This window comes from Rhizophagus irregularis, chromosome 29 (genome assembly GCF_026210795.1).
Source record: "Rhizophagus irregularis chromosome 29, complete sequence".
Lineage (NCBI taxonomy): Eukaryota > Fungi > Glomeromycota > Glomeromycetes > Glomerales > Glomeraceae > Rhizophagus > Rhizophagus irregularis.
This window is the reverse complement of record NC_089457.1, coordinates 2,483,786-2,504,043: the sequence shown is the minus strand read 5'-3', so window position 1 is coordinate 2,504,043 and position 20,258 is coordinate 2,483,786. Positions and strand designations below refer to the sequence as shown.

The 20,258-nt window shown below is 29.8% G+C and overlaps 3 protein-coding genes across 3 annotated transcripts; 1 reads left to right on the top strand and 2 right to left on the bottom strand.

Annotated features, from left to right (window-relative positions):
* Window positions 1-10,358: 10,358 nt before the first annotated feature.
* On the bottom strand, window positions 10,359-11,705 carry OCT59_019884 (uncharacterized protein; the record flags this gene model as incomplete). The annotated part of the gene is made up of 3 exons (XM_066143830.1): window positions 10,359-10,825; window positions 10,931-11,252; window positions 11,547-11,705. 3 exons carry the CDS (start codon window positions 11,703-11,705, stop codon window positions 10,359-10,361), a joined length of 948 nt encoding a protein of 315 aa, XP_066005541.1.
* A 2,503-nt stretch (window positions 11,706-14,208) lies between these two features.
* On the bottom strand, window positions 14,209-14,550 carry OCT59_019883 (uncharacterized protein; the record flags this gene model as incomplete). Its single annotated transcript, XM_025326319.1, has 1 exon — window positions 14,209-14,550. The coding sequence occupies one exon, from the start codon at window positions 14,548-14,550 to the stop codon at window positions 14,209-14,211; it is 342 nt and encodes a 113-aa protein (XP_025176633.1).
* A 642-nt stretch (window positions 14,551-15,192) lies between these two features.
* On the top strand, window positions 15,193-15,469 carry OCT59_019882 (uncharacterized protein; the record flags this gene model as incomplete). Its single annotated transcript, XM_066143829.1, has 2 exons — window positions 15,193-15,232; window positions 15,300-15,469. The coding sequence occupies 2 exons, from the start codon at window positions 15,193-15,195 to the stop codon at window positions 15,467-15,469; spliced, it is 210 nt and encodes a 69-aa protein (XP_066005540.1).
* Window positions 15,470-20,258: the final 4,789 nt, after the last annotated feature.

The window sequence follows — 20,258 nt, the reverse complement described above, 5'->3', positions numbered from 1 at the left end:
AAAAGAGTAAAAAATATTGATTACTATCTTTTTTTTAATTAACCATGAAGCTTGCTTGAGATAGGCCTTAGGTCAGACTTTTACGCCAATTATTTTTTGATTAAATCACTTGAATACAATATACTCGATCATGTAGCACCTATTGAGTTTTCCAAATATATAAATGATATTGTATATTCTATTGCATCATTCTCTAATAAGCGTGACTAAAAAAAATACATTCCCACCTGCTTCTTTTTATTATTATTAGTTTTTTTTTGTAACTAATGAACGTGACCAAAAATATATTAATCTCTTCTTGTAACTAATAAGTGTAACCAAAAAATATATTAGTCTCTTCTTATAACTAATAAGCACAACTAAAAAAAGTACCTTTTTACCCGTTTCTTTTATTATTATTACTTACTTTTGTGCATCTGAATCCTAAAAAATAGGCTAGTTGAGGAGTTTTTTTTTTGTAATTGTCTATAAAGTCTGCTAGTTCTGGAAGAGGAACCAGCTATGCTTCCTTATAGTAGACCTATGAATAACTAACTACTTAGCAATTATTATTATGCCTTATGAATAATTAGCTGATTAGTAAGTTCTGAATTAGCTAACTACTTGGCGTTTCTCACGCTTTGTGAATAGCTAAACTTAGTATTTCCTAATCTAATCACTTGAGCTAACTAACTATTTTGTAAATTTTTGCTTTGTGAATAGTTAAACTTAGCATCACTAACTTGCAAATAGTTAGATTTAGTATAAGTCTAACTAACTAACTACTTGTTATTCATGCACTTTTGGAAATAAAACTCTTCTACTTGCATAGATTTTTAACCTAATTTTTTCATTAGTTATGGAAGCCTTATATATAACAGAATACTTGGAGTCAACCGAATACTCATGTTGGAATCTACTTGAAAATTTTTTTTAAATAACGTCTGAATGTAGGTTAAAAGATCTAAATGTGTTAAAATCAACTCAAAACAAAGCCTGACAGCTCTCTCAGCAACTTGATATATCATAACCAAATATTGTTGAGTTCTTGGACAGCTAAGAATTAATTATTGCCCAGGTTAACTACATGAATTTGGTTTTAATATTTACTAATAAAGCTAATTAGTATAGGACCCCCGAAAAATACATATAAAGGTCACATGTAAGTTTGCTTAACCATATTAGTAAAATTTCCAAAAGTCATAAAATTTTATTTGCATAGATTTTGAGATTTTTTAAAAGGTTATATATATAGTTTGCATAATAACAATCATTTTTATATATGTCATATATTTTAATTTGCGTAGTCAACAGTATTTTTTAATAATATATATATATATATATAATTCCAGCGGTCTTCTACTAATTAGCAGCATAACGCCTTGGAATTCCAGAGATTTTCTACTAATTAGCAGCATAACGCCTTGGAATTCCAGCGATTTTCTACTAATTAGCAGCATAATGCCTTGGAATTCCCTAATAAGCAGCATTACGTATAGTATAATACATAAATTTTTGAAAATACGTAATTGACGGCTAATCTGATTGATAATAGATAATTTTTTTTCAATTTTTTGACTTTTAACAAACCGTTTTATTGAAAGAAAAAAATAAAATAATTTTTTTTTGGTCTGTAACAAACCGTTTTATTCAATAAAAATTTTTTTTTGGCCTTTACTGTTATATTTTTTTAACAACAGGCCATTTTATTAAAAAAAATATTTGGTTTAGAATGATATTAATATTCCTTTTTATTATTTTTCTTTAAAAGCAACTTCTTAAATCTAAAATTTATTATTTTAGATACCAATATCTTGGAAAAATATGAGTTAAGAGGAAAGTATAGTCAATTTTTTTGGAAATATTACCATAATAATATTCCTTTTATTTTTTTCTTAGGAACTTGAAATTCAGACTGGAACTCCAATGCTCACTGTAAGTAAAAAATTTTTTAGCTTTATTTTTGTTTATTTTAGAAGTATTATTAACATTTCTATTGTTTTTTCTATTAGAAATGGTTTCTAGATTAAAAACTAAACTGAAATTTTTAGTAAGTTGAAAATAGGGTGGAATTTTTTTTGTTTTATATGTGAAAGTAGTATTAATATTTTTTTTCTTTAGAAATAGGATTTTCTTTTAGAAGTGATTTTATAAATTATATTGACTTTTCATTAACTTTAAAATGTTATCAATATTCTAAGTTTTTGTTATAATTTATAAAAAAATAATGAACAATCTTTTTGTTTTAATGTTAATACTTGAATTATCAAATAATTAAATATAGTAGTATATCAGTACAAATTAATTTATGCAATTTGGCATTATACTAGCAATTGAAAATTAATTATACTGAAAGAGGACCCCGGATATCTAATATAAAAGTCATAATGGACTTTTGGCCAAAAACACCCCTTTTTGCTGAAACTCAAAAAATCGTTTTTTGTAAATATCTCAGCATCCAGTAATTCAATTTTAATGAACTTTTTTTATTTTGTAGCCCTCATTTAGCTCTACAATTTAAAAAAAAGTTCATCAAAATTGGACTACTGAATGCCGAGATATTTACAAAAAACGATTTTTTGAGCCCCTGAAAAATGGGCCAATCTGCCGAAAGTGTGACTTATGACCTGTTTTGGAGATATCCGGGGTCCTACTGAAAGTATATTCTAAATACAACTAATTAAATTTAAAAAAAGCTATGATTTCATTTTTTTAATATACAAATGTCATAAAAAAAATTTGCTTATTCTAATATAAATTATAAAGTCAGAAGTCAACTTTGCGTATTGATCTTAGTAAAAACATTTGCTTATTTTAAGACAAAATTTTGCCGATCATCTCTGACTTTTATATGTATTTTTCGGGGTCCTATTAGTATAGTTTATTACTTATTTATATAATAATTATTCATATATAATTTAAATACTATTTAAACTAACTAAATTCTTTATTTTTTTTATTTAAAAAATTAGAATTAAGAAGAACATGATTCCCCTAGGTTGTATGATTTAAGTCAATTTCTTTACAAATTTTGTAAAGATTTTGAAAATCTTTATAAAGAGAATGAATTCAAGGACGTAATGATAAAGGTTGACAATAAAGTCTTTAAAGTCCATTTTTCAGTTTTATATGCACGATCACCCTTTTTCCATGAAATTTTACTGAAACATAGAACATGCGATGAAATTTCAATTCCAAAATTAATAGCCAATTCTTTTGAAGTAATGCTAAGATAGGTGGATTGATGCAGTTCAAATTTGAAACACTATCAAAAAAAAACTGATATATTTAATTATTGATGTTATAGATATATGTATTCTGGTATGATCTTACTAGACAATGAACTGTTAAATCTCTTCGATCTATTACATGCTGCTATAAAACTTGAACAGACAGAAATCGTTAATTATTTGAAAAATAAAATGAAACTTGTCTTGCAATAATGAATAAATTGTTAATTGGCTTAGCTGAAAATTATATAAAAAAATTTATACCATTTGTAATACTGCTTTTTGTACTATTTGTTATTACTGCTTTTTGTATTATTTGTAATACAGTCATACCTCCATAAGTGTACCCTCTATAAGTGCATTCCCTCCCTATATGCATGCCATGGCTTGGTTTTACAGGTCAAAATGCTAAAAATTGGCAAAAAAAATGATGCGAAAAGCAGTGGCTATTCTTGGCTATTCTTGGCTGTTTTTGGCTATTTGCGAATTAACCTATACTATTTGTAAATAGTTTATATAAATTTGCAAATAGTTTATGCAATTTGCGCCATTTTTTTTGCCTATTTTTAGTCATTTGATGTGTGTTCTAAGCTAGGGACTTAGAGCTAAATACACACCCTCTATATATATTCTACATATGCATGTAATTCTGAATTCTGGGTATATCAGAATACTCTTCATAAATGCATTCACATGACAATTATGTAATATTGACCAATTATCGATAACTGTTTGGTTCTTTAAAATAGATAAATTTGACAATTTACTTTTTTTTTGAATAAAAAATATTTTTCAATCTTTTTAATTTTATTATATATTTTACGCCACAGATCATTTTTGTATATGCAATTCTTTTATTAAAATGAAAATATAAAATAAAAGTGAATTTAAATAAATATTTTCTCCAATTACTAATATTGATTTTTCTATTAGCTGTTCTTTAAGTGCACACCTTCTCTAACTGCATATGTATGGCCAGGCCCAGGTGCATACACTTATGAAGGTGTAACTGTACTACTATTTGTAATACTGCTTTTTGTATCATTAATAAATAAAAAATCACGTATCATGCTATCTTAATTTATAACTTGATCTATAAGTTTCTTTTTTATCTCAATCATGAAATTAAAAATATATGGCTAAACTATCTTTGAACTTAGCAGAAAAAAAGTTTTAAGGTTAATAACTGTATCTTTATCACTTCTATTTGCATAGATTTCTAACCTAATTTTTTCATTAGTTATGGAAGCCTTATATATAACAGAATACTTGGAGTCAAATGAACACTCATGTTGGAATCTATTTGGAGTTTTTCAACATGTTGCAAGCAAGACAAACCAATTGTATTAGTAATGCCAATACAATTGTTAAAATTTTCAAATAACATCTGGAATGTAGGTCAAAAGACCCAAATGTGTTAAAATCAGTTCAACAAAGCCTAACAGCTCTTTTAGCAACTTATATATCACAACCAAATATTATTTTCTTAGACAACTAAGACCCAAGTTAGCTACATGAATCTGTTTTCCATTGTATTATTACTTATTTAAATAATAATTATTATATATAATTTAAACTAACTAAATTCCTTTGATTCGAGTCAATTTTTTTACAAATTTAATAAAGATTTTGAAAATCTTTACGAAGAAAATGAATTCAAGGACGTAACAATAAAGGTTGACAATAAAGTCTTTAAAGGCCATTTTTCAATTTTATATGTACGATCACCCTTTTTCTGCAAAATTTTACCAATACTGTGAAATTTCAATTCCAAAAATAACTGCCAATTCTGGGACCATGAACTGTTAGATTTCTTTGAATTATTACATGCCGCTATAAAACTTGAATTGACAGAAATTGTTGATTGTCTGAAAAACAAAATGGAACTTGTCTTTCAACAATGAATGAATTTTTAGACGCTATAATAATATCTGATTTATGTATTAATTGGCTTTAGTGAAAATTATCTTAAAAAACTATGATAAGAAAATTTATGTAATACTACTTTTTGTTACCCATCCAGGACCAATGAGTTTGTTAAATAGAAAATTTTAGTATTATAATGTATTACTAAGTAAATTAAAGATGGGTACAGCAGTTTTTTGTTTATAATTAAGAATTTAATATAGGTAATAATTAGTTAACAAAAATTAATAAAATAATATGTATTAAATTATTTAGAATGATATAAACTATATTGGGAATTGGTAAATTATTATTTTACTATATCAGATATCTTATGAAAATTATTATTTATTTGTATTCTTAACGCTTTGTAGTTTTTTCTAATAAATAGTATCAATAGTATCTAAATATTTTAATCTAATCATTCTTAACAATATGTTCAATAATTGTAAAACAAATGCTATATTTTCACCATAATGACCATCATATGATAATTCGTTAAATTCTAGATTTAACCTATTCCTTAAATGGTAAAACATTGCAGGCAAATTTACCTGCAATTTTACTGAAAATTCAGTTCTCATCTAATTTTATGAAAAATGAAGTTATTCTAATAAAAATTTTTTTTTTGCAAAGAGCTTAAATCATAATTTATGTGATGATAATCATTATTTAAAGTACATGTAAATTATCACGTGACTGAGAGGAATTATAAAGTTTGGATCTTCATTTGATGACCATGCAAAAAAACGTCTTTATTTTAGTAGTATTAATTATATATTATAAGATTGAAGATTGACCATTGGTCAAAAGTTGTATTTTTTAAATGACAAAAAATTTTGAAAAATTTTGCATTTAACTTTGACGATCTCATTGGTTTTGATTGCAGCTATATTAAAGCTTAATAGAATATGGGTTTTGTGCTAGGAAAATAAGGGTTAGAGATATTTTTTACCAAAATTGAGATTTTTTGTGCATCTGAATCTGTGACATATGAGAATCATTTGGTGCAAATTTTATAGCATATTATCTTATTATCAAAATTAGTAAATCGAAGTTTAAAAATCATCAATTTTTTGTGTAACAATCAGCCATAAAATCTAAAAATAGATTTGGAAATGATCGACATACATTTTTTTTGAAAAATCGAAGTACCGTAATTCATTACCTATCGATCATACAAAGACAGATAATAGCTTATTAGACTTATCTCATCATAATACATCTAATATTAATCAATTCAGCATTGATAGGTAGTTATTTCAATTGATCAATAGGTAGTAAATTAATTTTTTAAGGAATTTATAACTTTAAATTAGTAATTTCTTTTTTTATTTAAGAAAAATAATAAAAAATACAAATATATTAAAGATAATAAACATCTTTGTATGGATCTTCTATATGTTGACGAATTTTTTGATATAAATATTTTTTTCTTTCTTCAGATATATGCATAACATCCAAAATATCTAATTTTTCATTTATATTAAAATTATTATCATCACGTAAAAGCTTATGGCAAATTTCAACACCACCAGAATTTTCAGAACAATAAACTTTTCCTAAATCTTCTGATAAATTACTAAAACGAAAATGATGATATTTTGTTATATGGGGTAAATTTATAAAATTATTTTTTGAAAAAAAATTTTGAAAATCAAACCACTTCCATCCAATTCCACCATTATACCTAAGTCCTTCATTACCTTTTGATGAATTATTTACAATATCTTCAATATCATCTACAGTATTAACTTTTTGATTTCGATAAGTTTTTTTTATATGTCCAAAAAATGAATCACAAATGAATTTTGTATGACCTGGTATCATAAAGTTAATTGTTATATTATTATACCAACCTAACATACTCAACCAAGACCAAAAAAAAAGTGATAAATTGTTTTTATTTTGTGCGATACAATTATCACATGTAATATGTAAATCTTTTTTTCCATCTTTAGCAAATGTTTTAATTGCTTGATAAACCATATTTAATGTTGTATTAGCCCCTTTTGACACACCTTTAGGAAATTCATCTTCCGTAATAACAAAATTTATTTGTCTATTTTCTCCACCTTCGGTTTTGCAAACACCAAATAAATGAACAGCATAGGCTGTTTTAAAAAAAATTGATCCAACTTGCTGTGGTGAATATGGAATTGATACATTTTGTGCCCAATCATAACAAATATGTGCTATAGATAAATCCTGTTTGCTTTTTTCGATATTATCATTATAATGTTTTCGTTCAAGATCTGCTGCTTTATGGTGTTCTTCATATTGATCTTTTATAATATTGTATTTATCAATATCACTTTTCGCTGCTTGCATTTTTGCTTTGAATTCTACACACTTTTCACAAAGATCAGATGCAGAAGGTTGGAATTTGAGATTAGGTATTAATTCGTGCCAAAGTCTACGAAATGTAGAATAAGAAATGATAGTTTCACTTTCATCATGTTCAAGATAAAAATCTTCTTTGTATTTCTTATATATTGAAGTATAATTTTCACCAGTTGGAAGATATATAAAATTTCCAGAATCATTACGATGTCTCATAGGAGATGGTAAACCATAAATAGTTCCATATTGTACTAAATATTCTTTAACAGAAGATGTTATATTGAAATCAACAAAGACTTTAGAATTTCGCCTTGAAACACGTCCAGTATTGCCATGAGTACGCTCAATTAATCCATTTTCTTGAAGATGAGTTTGTAAAGTTAAAAGTTTATAATCATTTAAATTGCATAATTTCATATAGGCAGGTTTACAAAGTGGTAAAGATATATTAAAGCTATATCGGTATGAATGACGTGATTTTTTATCTTTTTCGTTTTTTTCATCTTTTTCATTTGAAATTTCAAAGACCATTAATTGGCTTTTTATATGAAGTTCAAATTCATGTTTTTCTAATGCTTTTAATTCCAAGTGTCTTTCAAAAAAACGCTTAAATCCTACTTTTTCAAAACAGGTTCTTAGATCTTTTTTATTAGAAGAATTTCGGCAAGTACAGTTTGTAGAATCTTTAAAAAATGTCATTAAATCATGTACCACATCAAGTACCATTTCATTTTCCTCATATTCTTCTAATCCTAACTCGATCCTAACTCGATAAAATTATAAACAGGCGTTGCGGAACTCATTGAAATTGTGATAAATTTTATTAAAAAAGAAACCAAAAAAATTTCGTTAAAAAATAAAAAATATCTGTAAAATAAATATTTTTATTAAAATAAACTCTAAAAGTAAAAGTAAAAACAAAAAAATAAAAAAAAAGTAATCCTTTTTATTAAAAAAAATAGAAAGAGCTTAAAAAAGAAAGAATTTCCATAAGGATTCGGAGTATTATGCTTCATAAAGTATTTCCTTTCCTTTTTCACGGGCTGTTTCATGAGATAAACAAATTTTCATTAAAATAAACCCCCCCCAAAAAATAAAAAGTAATGATGTTTTATTATACGGAATATTATACTCCCATAAGTAAAGATGTACCTGTATTTCTTTCCTCTTTTTATAAAAAACTTCTGAAGTGGAACGCCAGCACCGTTCCCACAATAACCTATTCTGGAAAGTTTAGACTTTTAGAGGTCCAGCCTATAAAAAAAGTAGAATGTTAGTACCATTTCTATAATAAAAAAAAAAACAAAAAAAAAAAGAAATATACCGTTCCAATAAAAAAGGAGGCCATTTGAAAAGCTCTGAAAGTCTATAAACCTATAAAAAAAAGAAATAATAGTTAATAATAACGAAAGAAAGCAAAAAAATAAATGAACAAACACAAAAAACGACGCAACACCTACCAAAAATTTTTTGGTTTAGGTTCAAGTCGTCCAAGCCATTAAAGAAAAAAAAATTAGTGTAACAATGTTTCGGAAGGTTAAATTGATAGCAAAATTCTCTGTAATACAAAACTAAATCATGTGATGTAGATCATCATACCTAAAATTAGAACCATTTTTTATTGGCAAAAAATGCCTGGATTGTGTAATGCTATTGTTTATCATTGTTTATCTCAAATTATACTGCGCCTTTCGTACCTCGATTTTCCTAGCACAGAACCTATATGTAGAATTTTCTATGAAGAACAACTTTTGTTATGATGATTTTTAATATTTGGAAGTGGCATTTTGACTTTACATAGAACCCTAAAAAAAGAATTATTTTTGTGAACTTGTAAAAAATGCATAAAATTAAATTTTATCATCTCTATTTTGTTCATCAGAGTGTGAAGTTTTATAATAAAAATAAAAAATATATTAAAATGCTTTGTAATGAAGCAGAATATTATGGTAAAGAAAGTTAATTCATTATATACATCAGGAAATTTGTTTAGGCGTAATTTAGTGTAATATTTTGAAGGTAGTGTAAAATTTCAAAATATTACACTAAAAACGTAATATTACAAAAGTTTACGCTCTTAAATTTAAATAATTATAGTAATTTAAGAATATCTCGCTATCTACTGATCCAATCAAGACGATCTATAGCTCATTGGAATCAGCTCATCAAGACGAATCGAATGGTAGTAAATTCGCATTTCTACAGTTGATAGAACGCTCTATAGTATACAATAAAGTTTTAAATTAATAGAAAGCCATCTATTGAACATAAAGATGCGATTTTACCACCATTCGATTCTTCTTGATGAGCTGATTCCAATGAGCTATAGATCGTCTTGATTGGATCAGTAGATAGCGAGATATTCTTAAATTACTATAACTAGAATCATATTCACAGCCATCCTCTGGATGGCCTTTACTAAGAGTATATTAAAGATTATAAATTTTGATGATTCAATTTGTTTTTAAAATGAAGTATTGTAAAATAAATAGAATATTTATTTAGAAATTATATAATAATATAATACATATTGACAATTTATACATGATGCCTTATATTAAATGTGAGAATATTTTTAATATGATTTTTAAAGATGATTTATACAAAATAAGATACATTTACATGATTGTAGATGTACACTAATTGCTATATTTCATATTTGATAGTTATAAAATTGGTAATAGTTGTGATGCTATTTGTTTTAGGTGAGTATATTCTCATATTTTATATTATATAAAGAAAATTTCTAATTATCACCACAGGTGATTTCACCGGTATAAATAAATCACATGATCATGCGGCAGTAATCGCAGTATCGCAGTAAATTTTATTTTTTATTAATAAATTACAATTGAACTAATTTTCTAACAACTATCTAAATACAATATTTAATTTCTTTCACTAAGAATTTTTACAATTACGTAAATCATGACTTACACCCTGACACCCTTTACATTTCCTTTGTTTCTTGTTATTTCCATTATTACTATTTTCTGGAATACGTTCTAACTCCAAATCAGTAGTCATTTTTTGCTTCTTATTTTTATTTGCAGTTTCACCTTCACTCAGATATCGATTTGGAGGACGTCCACGCCTTCTTGAAGTTACTGGATTAGAACAAATAATATCAGATTCATCATTTCTTTGATGATCATTACTATTCTCTTTATCGATAGTTTGGTCCTTTTGAAGTAATTCTTGCTGTTTTTCGTCTATAAACATTTGAAGTAATCCATTTAATTCATTGTAACAATTTAATTTTTGAGTTAAATCTAAAGCTTTCCTTGCAATTCCTAAAGATCTTCCATATTTTGCTTTAACTGAAACAATATTCTTAAGTTTTTCTGTATAAACATAACCACCACGAACTTAATGAATATAATCAAAATTAATTTCTCTATGAGCTGTAATTTCAGTATAATTATCTTTAACAATTGATAACACTTCCAATAAAGCCTCCTGATCAGTAATACTAAGTTTTAAATCTTGATACCAGCGTCGATTTATTAATGAAATATGAAATTTAGCTTGTAAACTTTTTCTAAGAACTTTGTAAAAGTGTCTGCAAGGAATGCCAAATGATATCAAGAGATTACAAGTACAAGAATGACTTCCATCTGCCATTAAAATAACAAAATGAGATTTTGTTTGTGATAACTCAGGTTTAACTTCCCAAATTTCAGTAATCACTTCATTTTGTACATTTCTAATCATGAGTTGGAGTAAAGTTTGTGGTGCCTCATAATCATCTTCACGGAAACTCTCCTTATGATCCTCATAATCTGTATTATCGATCTAAATAAAATGTGAAAAGCAAGAAAGTATTAGTGATATTTAACAACGAAATCCATACAATAATCATACTCTAATCCACACCCTAATCCACACCCTAATCCATACCTAATCCATACCCTAATCCTTACCCTAATCCTTACCCTAATCCTTACCCTAATCCTTACCCTAATCCTTACCCTAATCCTTACCCTAATCCTTACCCTAATCCTTACCCTAATCCTTACCCTAATTCTTACCCTAACCCTAACCTAATCCATACCCTAATCCTTACCCTAATCCTTACCTAACCCTAACCCTAATACTAACACTAATCCATATCCTAATCCATATCCTAATCCATACCCTAATCAACCCTATACAAACATTTCTTCCTAACTGTAATCTTATAATATTTACCTGCTGAATAATATTTCTATCCATTAAATACGCATCATAAAAGAATGAATGCTTCATTAGGACCCCGAATAATACTGATATAACTCACAAACGGGTTTGCGTAGAGTTTATATGAAATTACTTTTTAAACCCATAAATTGAGTTTGCGTAGATCAGTCAATTTTGGGATAACTCATATATCACGTTTGCGTAGAGTTTATAAATATATGTTGATCAATTGTATAATATTGATAAAAATTAAGTTGCGCAAAACCATTAAGGATGGGTCCGTAATATATTTATGAAATTTGCAATATTACGGATTTTGGTAATTAATTGTATATAGTAACAAAAAGTAATGCATTTCGCATTATTTTAATATTTTTTAATAAAAAAAAAGTGCGAAATGCACTACTTTAACAAAAAACGGTGAATTTCGCACCATTTTATTAACATTTTCATAGAAAAAAGTGCGAAACGCACAATTTTAATAAATAATTGGTGAGTTTCGCACCATTTAATTAATATTTTAATATAAAAAAGTGCGAAACGCACCATTTTAACAAAAAAAATGGAGTTTCGCACCATTTTATTAATATTTTAATATAAAAAAGTGCGAAACGCACCATTTTGACAAATAAATGGAGAGTTTCGCACCATTTTATTAATATTTTAATAGAAAAAGTGCGAAACACACCATTTTATTAATAATTTAATAGAAAAGTGCGAAACACACCATTTTAACAAAAAAATCGGGAGTTTTGCACATTTTATTAATATTTTAATATAAAAAAGTGCGAAACGCACCATTTTAACAAAAAAATGGAGTTTCGCACCATTTTATTAATATTTTAATATAAAAAAGTGCGAAACGCACCATTTTGACAAATAAATGGAGAGTTTCGCACCATTTTATTAATATTTTAATATAAAAAAGTGCGAAACGCACCATTTTGACAAATAAATGGAGAGTTTCGCACCATTTTATTAATATTTTATTATAAAAAAGTGCGAAACGCACTATTTTAACAAATAAATGGTGAGTTTCGCATGATATTATTAATATTTTAATAGAAAAAGTGCGAAACGCACCATTTTAACAAATAAATGGTGATTTTCGCACCATTTTATTAATATTTTAATAGAAAAAAGTGCGAAACACACTATTTTAATATAAAATGGTGAGGTTTGCATGATTTTATTAATATTTTAATAGAAAAAATGTGAAATGAATTATATTAGTAACAAAAATTTTTTTGAACTAAGATTTGGATTTGCGTAGCGTTACTATGAAAAAAAAGTTGCGTAGAGTTAATAGTAAATGCATGCCGATCATTTGTGAGTTATATTAGTATTATTCGGGGTCCTGCTTCATTTGGTTTTGTGTTGCTGTAAGAATATGTGGCGTTAAAAAATCTTTACAAATTTCATTAATATGTCCAAAGAATTTTGATGGTATATCATCTAAAGTTTGGCGTGGTAAAGAATTATGCATTTTGGTTATTCGTTCATATTTTATTTCATTATCAAGTATATTTTGAATTTCACTTTCAAGTTGACATAAAAGAAAGTTTTTTTGTACAGTATCTTTTAGTAAGCGATTAAGTGATTCTGTTCGCTGAGTACTGTTTATTCCACAATTAAAAATTTTGTTTATATAGCAACTTGCCCAGCTTTCTTTTGTTGGTTCAAGTATTCGTTGTAAATATTTAGCTGCCTATGGAAATTTGTTGATTAAATTTTTCCATTTTGCTTCAAAAATTTCAGTAATAAGACTGTTGCGACATGAAAAAAATTCAGACCGAAATTCATTAAAATTTTGAGTACCAAGTTTTGGTCTTAAATTTTTTTTAAGATTGAGGTCAATGTGAAATATGCATAAATTATGCTTTGTCATTGGATAAACAGAACTAATAGCATTTGCCATTGCAGGATCACAGTCTGTGTAAATAACCTGAGGATAAAAATCATTCAATACTTTTTTAAGTTGGTGTAAAACCCAAATAAATGAGCTTTCTGTTTCATCTTCTAATAGAGCACTTGCTACCAATCGAGACCTTGTGTTGTTGTCAACAATAATAAATAAGCATAAGACCATATCATACCGATTTGTTCCAGCTGTACAGTCAAAAATTAAAACTTCGTGAAATTTAGTGTAATAATATATTTGATCAGGTGACATCCATATTAAGGATGTTAATCATCGATCTTCTCCAGATAATTGAAATTCAAAGAACCATTCAGGATTCTGTTACTTCTTATCATAAAGATGATATAAAAGGTTAACAGCATCATTTTTAGTAGTATTTTTTTGCTCAACCTTAAATTTTTGTATAGCATTGTATAAATCCTTCTTGAAAATTGGATGGTCAAGAAATTTTGCATGTAATAGTGGATATATTTGCGTTGCACTAGTTGTCCCATGTTTCACATAAAATTCAACATCGTTAAGCATTTGTTGTGTAAATTTCCAAAATTTAGGAGCCATTTCATTAACCAATGGATTCATATCATGATTATGTTCAAGTTTAACAGAGGTTATACCAATAGAATTTTCTTTTTTAGAGTGCGTCACATTAATTCACCAAGGACAGTTAGTTTGATGAGTTTCTCTATTTCTTTGATTTTCAAGGTTAACAATTTTTTTTGATGTATGATCTCGAAAATAAGTACACTCATAAGTTCTTCGTTTAATTTTATGCTTTTTTTGCTCTATTGTTAAACCTTTCATTTCATTTGGACTTAAATGATACTCAACTCTTGTTTTTTTATAGGAAAATCCTTCTTGCAAAGCATAACGTTCCAGATGACCTTCCAGTTCTTCCCATATCTGAAATTTTGTACCTACAACTAACATAATACGAAGTTCATTTTCTTCATCACTAGAAGTAGAATTTTCGTCAACATATTCACAGAAGTCCATTATTAAAATGTGTAATGAAAGAAAAGGAAGTGGGTTGACGAAAAAGTCAAAAAAAAAAAATTAAAATGGCAATTTGTGAGAAAAAAAAGTTTATTAATAGTTTAATCAAATGACGTTATAATAATAATTCATATGATCACGTGAAATCACCATGATGTCATAATAATAATTCACATGATCAGGTGAAATCACCTGTGGTGATGGCTAGTATTTTTCTTATATAAATAAAAAAATAAGCAGAGTTAATTGTAAATTTATCATTTATTCAATAAATCAATTAATGTAATTTTTTATCAGTAAAAAAAAGTACCAAAATAAAATAAAGGGAAATTTGTAGTTAGTTATCAAGAAATATGTACATTATAATGATATATAATATATAATGTTCAATAATTAAAGTTAATTTTTTTTTAATTTTTCTTATTCTGGTTGAAATATTTGTTGGTTCCTCATCATTTCCACCATTCAGTTATCTTGTTATCATATATTCTTGATCACTGTCAACAATTTCAACAAGTTTAATAATTTTAATATAATTCTGGTTAATTAAATGATGATCAGAATTTTTTATATTAAATATTTTGGCATATTTTTGGACTATTTTCTATTAATAACTGAACAATAAAACTTTAAAACTTTGGAATGGAGCATTCTGATTTTAAAGTTAGTGTGATTAATTGGCGTAAGTTGACACCATATACATATCACGCTATATAGTTAATGATATCAGGTGATCTTCATTTTAATAGTGATATTCTTTGTGATTGGTTGTTCTGCTAATTGTACTATCCTGGAAAGGAAGGAAAATTTTACTAATTTGGTTAGCTCTTATGCGCTAAGTATAGGGTACGTTTTTTATATTATTGATATTGATATTGGTATTGATATTGATATTGATATTGAATTGAAATTGAATTGATATTGAATTGATATCACTGGTCAAAAACCAAGGTAAACATAGCATGAGCTTGAATTTTATTAATTAATGCCGAAGTAACTTTAGAGAAACACAGAGTGATCTAAAAAGTACCGCAACAAGTGCAGAACTAATAGAAAAACAAAGAACAAATAATCTTCCGAAATTACAAATAAGAAAAGCTAAGATTAAAAACCCCACCCTCTCTATATAAATAATTACGGCTACTCCCCCCAAATATATCTCAAAATGAGTAAAGTCGACTATGCTATACGTAACCCATCCAGCGCCGTACCCACTCCTAGAATCGGTAAAGAACCTCTGAGCTACCATTAGCACTATCAAAAACGCCTAAAATTCAATTTCCCCTATTTGACTACATACTATGGATAACAAACCTATTTCACTAAGACCTCCGGGAACTTTTTAGTGTCGTGCAGTCCAGCCGATGAGGAACTTTTTAGTGTCGTGCAATCCCCGAAGGGACACCCACCTCATTTCAAATGATCCCAAACGGAGGACACCCACCTCATTGCGAACAATCCATCGACCTAAGATCTACCTAGATAAGTCAATCCAATGATAGTCCATCATGTGACCACCTTGATCGGCATACTACAAAAACTGCAGTACCCAACCTGTCACCCCCCTTATCACCCCAATGATGATCGATTTTAAAATTGTAACACCAAGCCACCATGACGATCAAATTTTCCAGTATCCCCCCACCCCCCAAAGAAAATAAGGTTACACCGAAAAAAGCGACCAAGAAAAACAAAAAGCAAAAAATAAAGACATAAACCTCAGGAAAACTCGAAGTGCAATGAGAAAAACCTGAGTAAAATTCACCAAACATACACCTCAACTCCGTCTCCTTATTTTAGAAGACTAACTCCCCAGTTAACAACATCAACTAGCAAGAAATACGTTGGTCAGGAGCTCCTTCCAAGAAATACCGGTCCGGCCTGCGAACCACTTGGCCAGTTAGACTTTAAAGGCGTAGGAACCAAGACGCACTACTCTTCAACCTTTCAGAAAGCCCAGGGGAACGTTCGTATGGAACTGCCATCTTACAGTATTATTGGTAAAGACTCATGATAACGGTCCTAACTCAATATAAGCCGTAAGGAGTTCGGGCGAAACTAAAGACCTCAGTAATAACTTCATATAACGTCGAAAAGTGCTTTTACTATCACTCAAGGCAAAAAATCCTCATATTTTTCATCCATAACTTCATGGGAAAAAATGGGCAGAGCCCAACGGGGGAGAAAGTACGATCATAGTTACTACTGGTCAAAAACCAATATATCGGGTAGCAAATATGTATCAGATATGTACCCGATATGTATAGTATTAATACAGAAAATCGGGTACCCGATATGTATAAGATATATGCAAATATATATATTATATACATATCGGGTACTGATATATATATGATATGTAAATGATATGTAGACGATATATATATTTATACATATCTTACACATATCGGTACCTGATTTTCTGCATTAATACTACATATATCAGGTACATATCTGATACATATCTGCTACCCGATATATTGGTTTTTGACCAGTTTATACATGGACGAATTAACTTGCCGTTCTTGTATCGACCGCATGGAAGACCTGATGCACCTTTTTATGTGCAAAAAGCGACGTCTACCTATGCAACAAATTCTCCAATCTTATCAAAATCATTTGATTTCCAAACTTCTGGAAGCGAGCAATTTGGCTGATATTGATTCTACTCCGTTTATAACTAAACTTACTTCTCTTTCATGCTGGTCCTTTTCTTCTACAAATTGGTCCTCCTTTGCCCTTATCCGTGGTTGCTTACCCAAACTCTTCATCGACTTATTTGTTGATCTATCCATTCCAAGAACTTCTGCGATTAAAGTTATCGCTGCTATTCATAACAATTTTGTCCAGAAATTCAGAAGACGAATCTGGAATCCGCGTTCTTATGAGAAAAGTAGATGGGAAAACGCGATGAACATTACCTATAAGTTGAAAACTACTCCGAAGCCATCTAATCTGCCATTGTCGACGTACATACCTTACTCATCTTTACCACCTCCGACCCTACACGTTTCTCGTGACTCCGGAACCGATTGGTTGAAGAACTCGATGAAATATGGTTTGCCTTGGTTTAATCACTTTTCGGGTTTTATGGGTCATCTAACGGTGCTACTTAATAACAGCTTTTGCAGGATGGAGTGTCGATTTTTATAGTAGGCGCGCTATTTGTTATTTTGTTAGCATAGTTGCTTCTACTTTGGTTGGAATATATCAAGGGGGAAGATCTGGGGAAATTTAGTGTAATGCGATTTTTCTTTTTTAGATTAATTTTTTACTTTATTTTTTCTTAGGAGACTATATAGCTTTGTTTTTAGTTAGTTTTATTTTTATCTTTCTTTTTATTTTTTTGTAAAATGTATAAGTTCGAATAATTTTAATAAAGATAAAGGCTACTATGCCACGTTTGCCTGGTTTTTGACCAGTAGTAACTCTCTCCTGAATTTTTCAAAAACGAAAATTCCGACGAAAATATTTTTTTATTATTTTTTAAAAATAATACAAGCTACTAATAAAATTTTATATATTATATATTCCCAACTCAAAGCCCTCTACTATGTCTGGTAACTATGCTAAGAGAGGCCGTGGAAGTCATAACCCTAACAGTAGGAAAGCTTCCCGTCAAGAACGAAAAAATAATAATAACTCTGATAACTCAAGCTCCGATGGTGAAAACACTGTTCAGCAGAAACGTAATCGCACGATTACCGAAAATTCTATGGAAGAAGACTACGTTGCTGATGACCAGACGGCTGACGTTGGAGTAGATGGACCTTCCTCTTCTCCTCAACAAAATATCTCTGGCGAAAATACTTTGACCTCCTCCCTGAAAAAATCTGCTGCGCCAACTGCGCCCAGTCACGTCGCGTCTTCTGGAAATGTGGACGCGTCCATGCATGCACCTTCGAACAAAGACTTGCAACAACCCCCTAACGCGTCACCCAATTTGGATACCAATGGTGCTCCAGATGACGATCAAACTCCAGATCCAGTGGTGACCCTCGCCATAACCAGAGATGATTTTTAGGCTGCGGCTGCGCCGAATGCTGCCCCTGAATCTCTCAAGAAATTCCCTACCAATAAAGCCCTTATTGAGGCTGTTAATAACCTTTTTTTAGAAACTTACGAGTCGTTTACTGGAAAAGCACATATGACTGGCTCTGGTGAAGCCAAACGCCTCGTTATCCACTTCCATACCGCTGAAGCACGCGATTTGTGCGTTGGTTCCACTCATCCTGAATTCCCTGACTTAATCTTTCATGCACATGACCCTCGCCAACTCCGATCTAATGAAGATCTCCAGGCTATCCAAGTTACCGATATCCCTTTCTTCATTAAGAAAGACAACCTCATGGCTTATTTTAAAAAATTTGGTAATATCACCTCTTGCCGCCTCTTCTCCAGGCCTAATGCCAAAGTTCAGCAAGCCCGCATTGTGTATGATCACGCCGATTCAATTGCTCGTTTTACCGACCAATGGACCGTGTACTGTTTCTCCACCTGCCTCAGAATTACTCCATGTTTCTATACTGTGGATCAAAAGGCTGCGCGCCGTCAATACGTTGCCACCCTCACTCAACTTCCCCCCAATGTTAAGGATATCAACTTGGCTCCTCTTACCCGTGACCTTGGCGCTAAGGCTGTCAATGTTCCACTTTCTTTAAATTCTTACAAACCCAAAAGATGGGCTTACGTCACCTTCAACTCCCAAGAAACCATGGATGCTGCTATGGAACAGACTGTCAGCTTCCAAGGCAAAGTGCTTTTCTGGTTCTCCCCAGATAATACCAATAAACTTTGTCACAGATGTGGCAAATTAGGTTGCGCTCCAAATTTTTGCCCACTAAAACAAACCAGAGGTAGAAGTCGCACTCGCGACCCTGTAGCAAAACTCAAAGAACGATTTAATGTTAATCAACCTCGCTGCTCCAATTCTAATGCTGCTAATACACGTTCTCGCTCCCGATCTCGCTCAAAATCCAAAGATCGATCTACTCATGATTCCGGACGTGCTAATAACAGTTCTCATGACCGCAATAATAATGTTAATAATCATAACATACACAATCCCAATACCTCCCAACGTGCTCGGCATAATAGCAAAGAACGATCGGTCTCTTTTTCTTCCTCTTCTCGTTCTACCGCATGTCCCTCGCCCGACAAACTCCTAATTCTGCATTATCTTCTGATGATGCTAATAATATTTTAAATCTCTTACGTGAATTGCAATGCGAAGTCGCTAATTTTCACAAACGCATTTCCGCTCTTGAACTTGCTGACCAAAGGATGACTCGTATTGAATCACACCTTGGCCTTGATCCGCTTTCTACACCTAATGAACCTGACTTGGATCTCATGCAAGAAGATGCTCCTGTATCTCATGTTCCGCTTATTATTCAGCCTTCCGCTAAATCTCCTTTACCCCCAGAAGTATTTTAACGCGACCTCTGCCTCCTACTATTCTTGTTCCTAACACGTCGCCCCTCCTTCTCACCTTTCCCCAAATGCTCCTTCTTTTACCCCTATCTCCTCCACGCAAGAAGAAATTAACGATCTCAAAAATAGTAGAGTCGTTATTGAAAGTAAATTAGACCAACTCACTGGTCATATCAAACAATTCATTAGCTCCATTGGTGGTGCTCCCCTGGAACAAGCTGATTCAGCTTCTTCTGTTTAATTTTCTTCTTCAAATTTTAACTCCCCTACTGTTT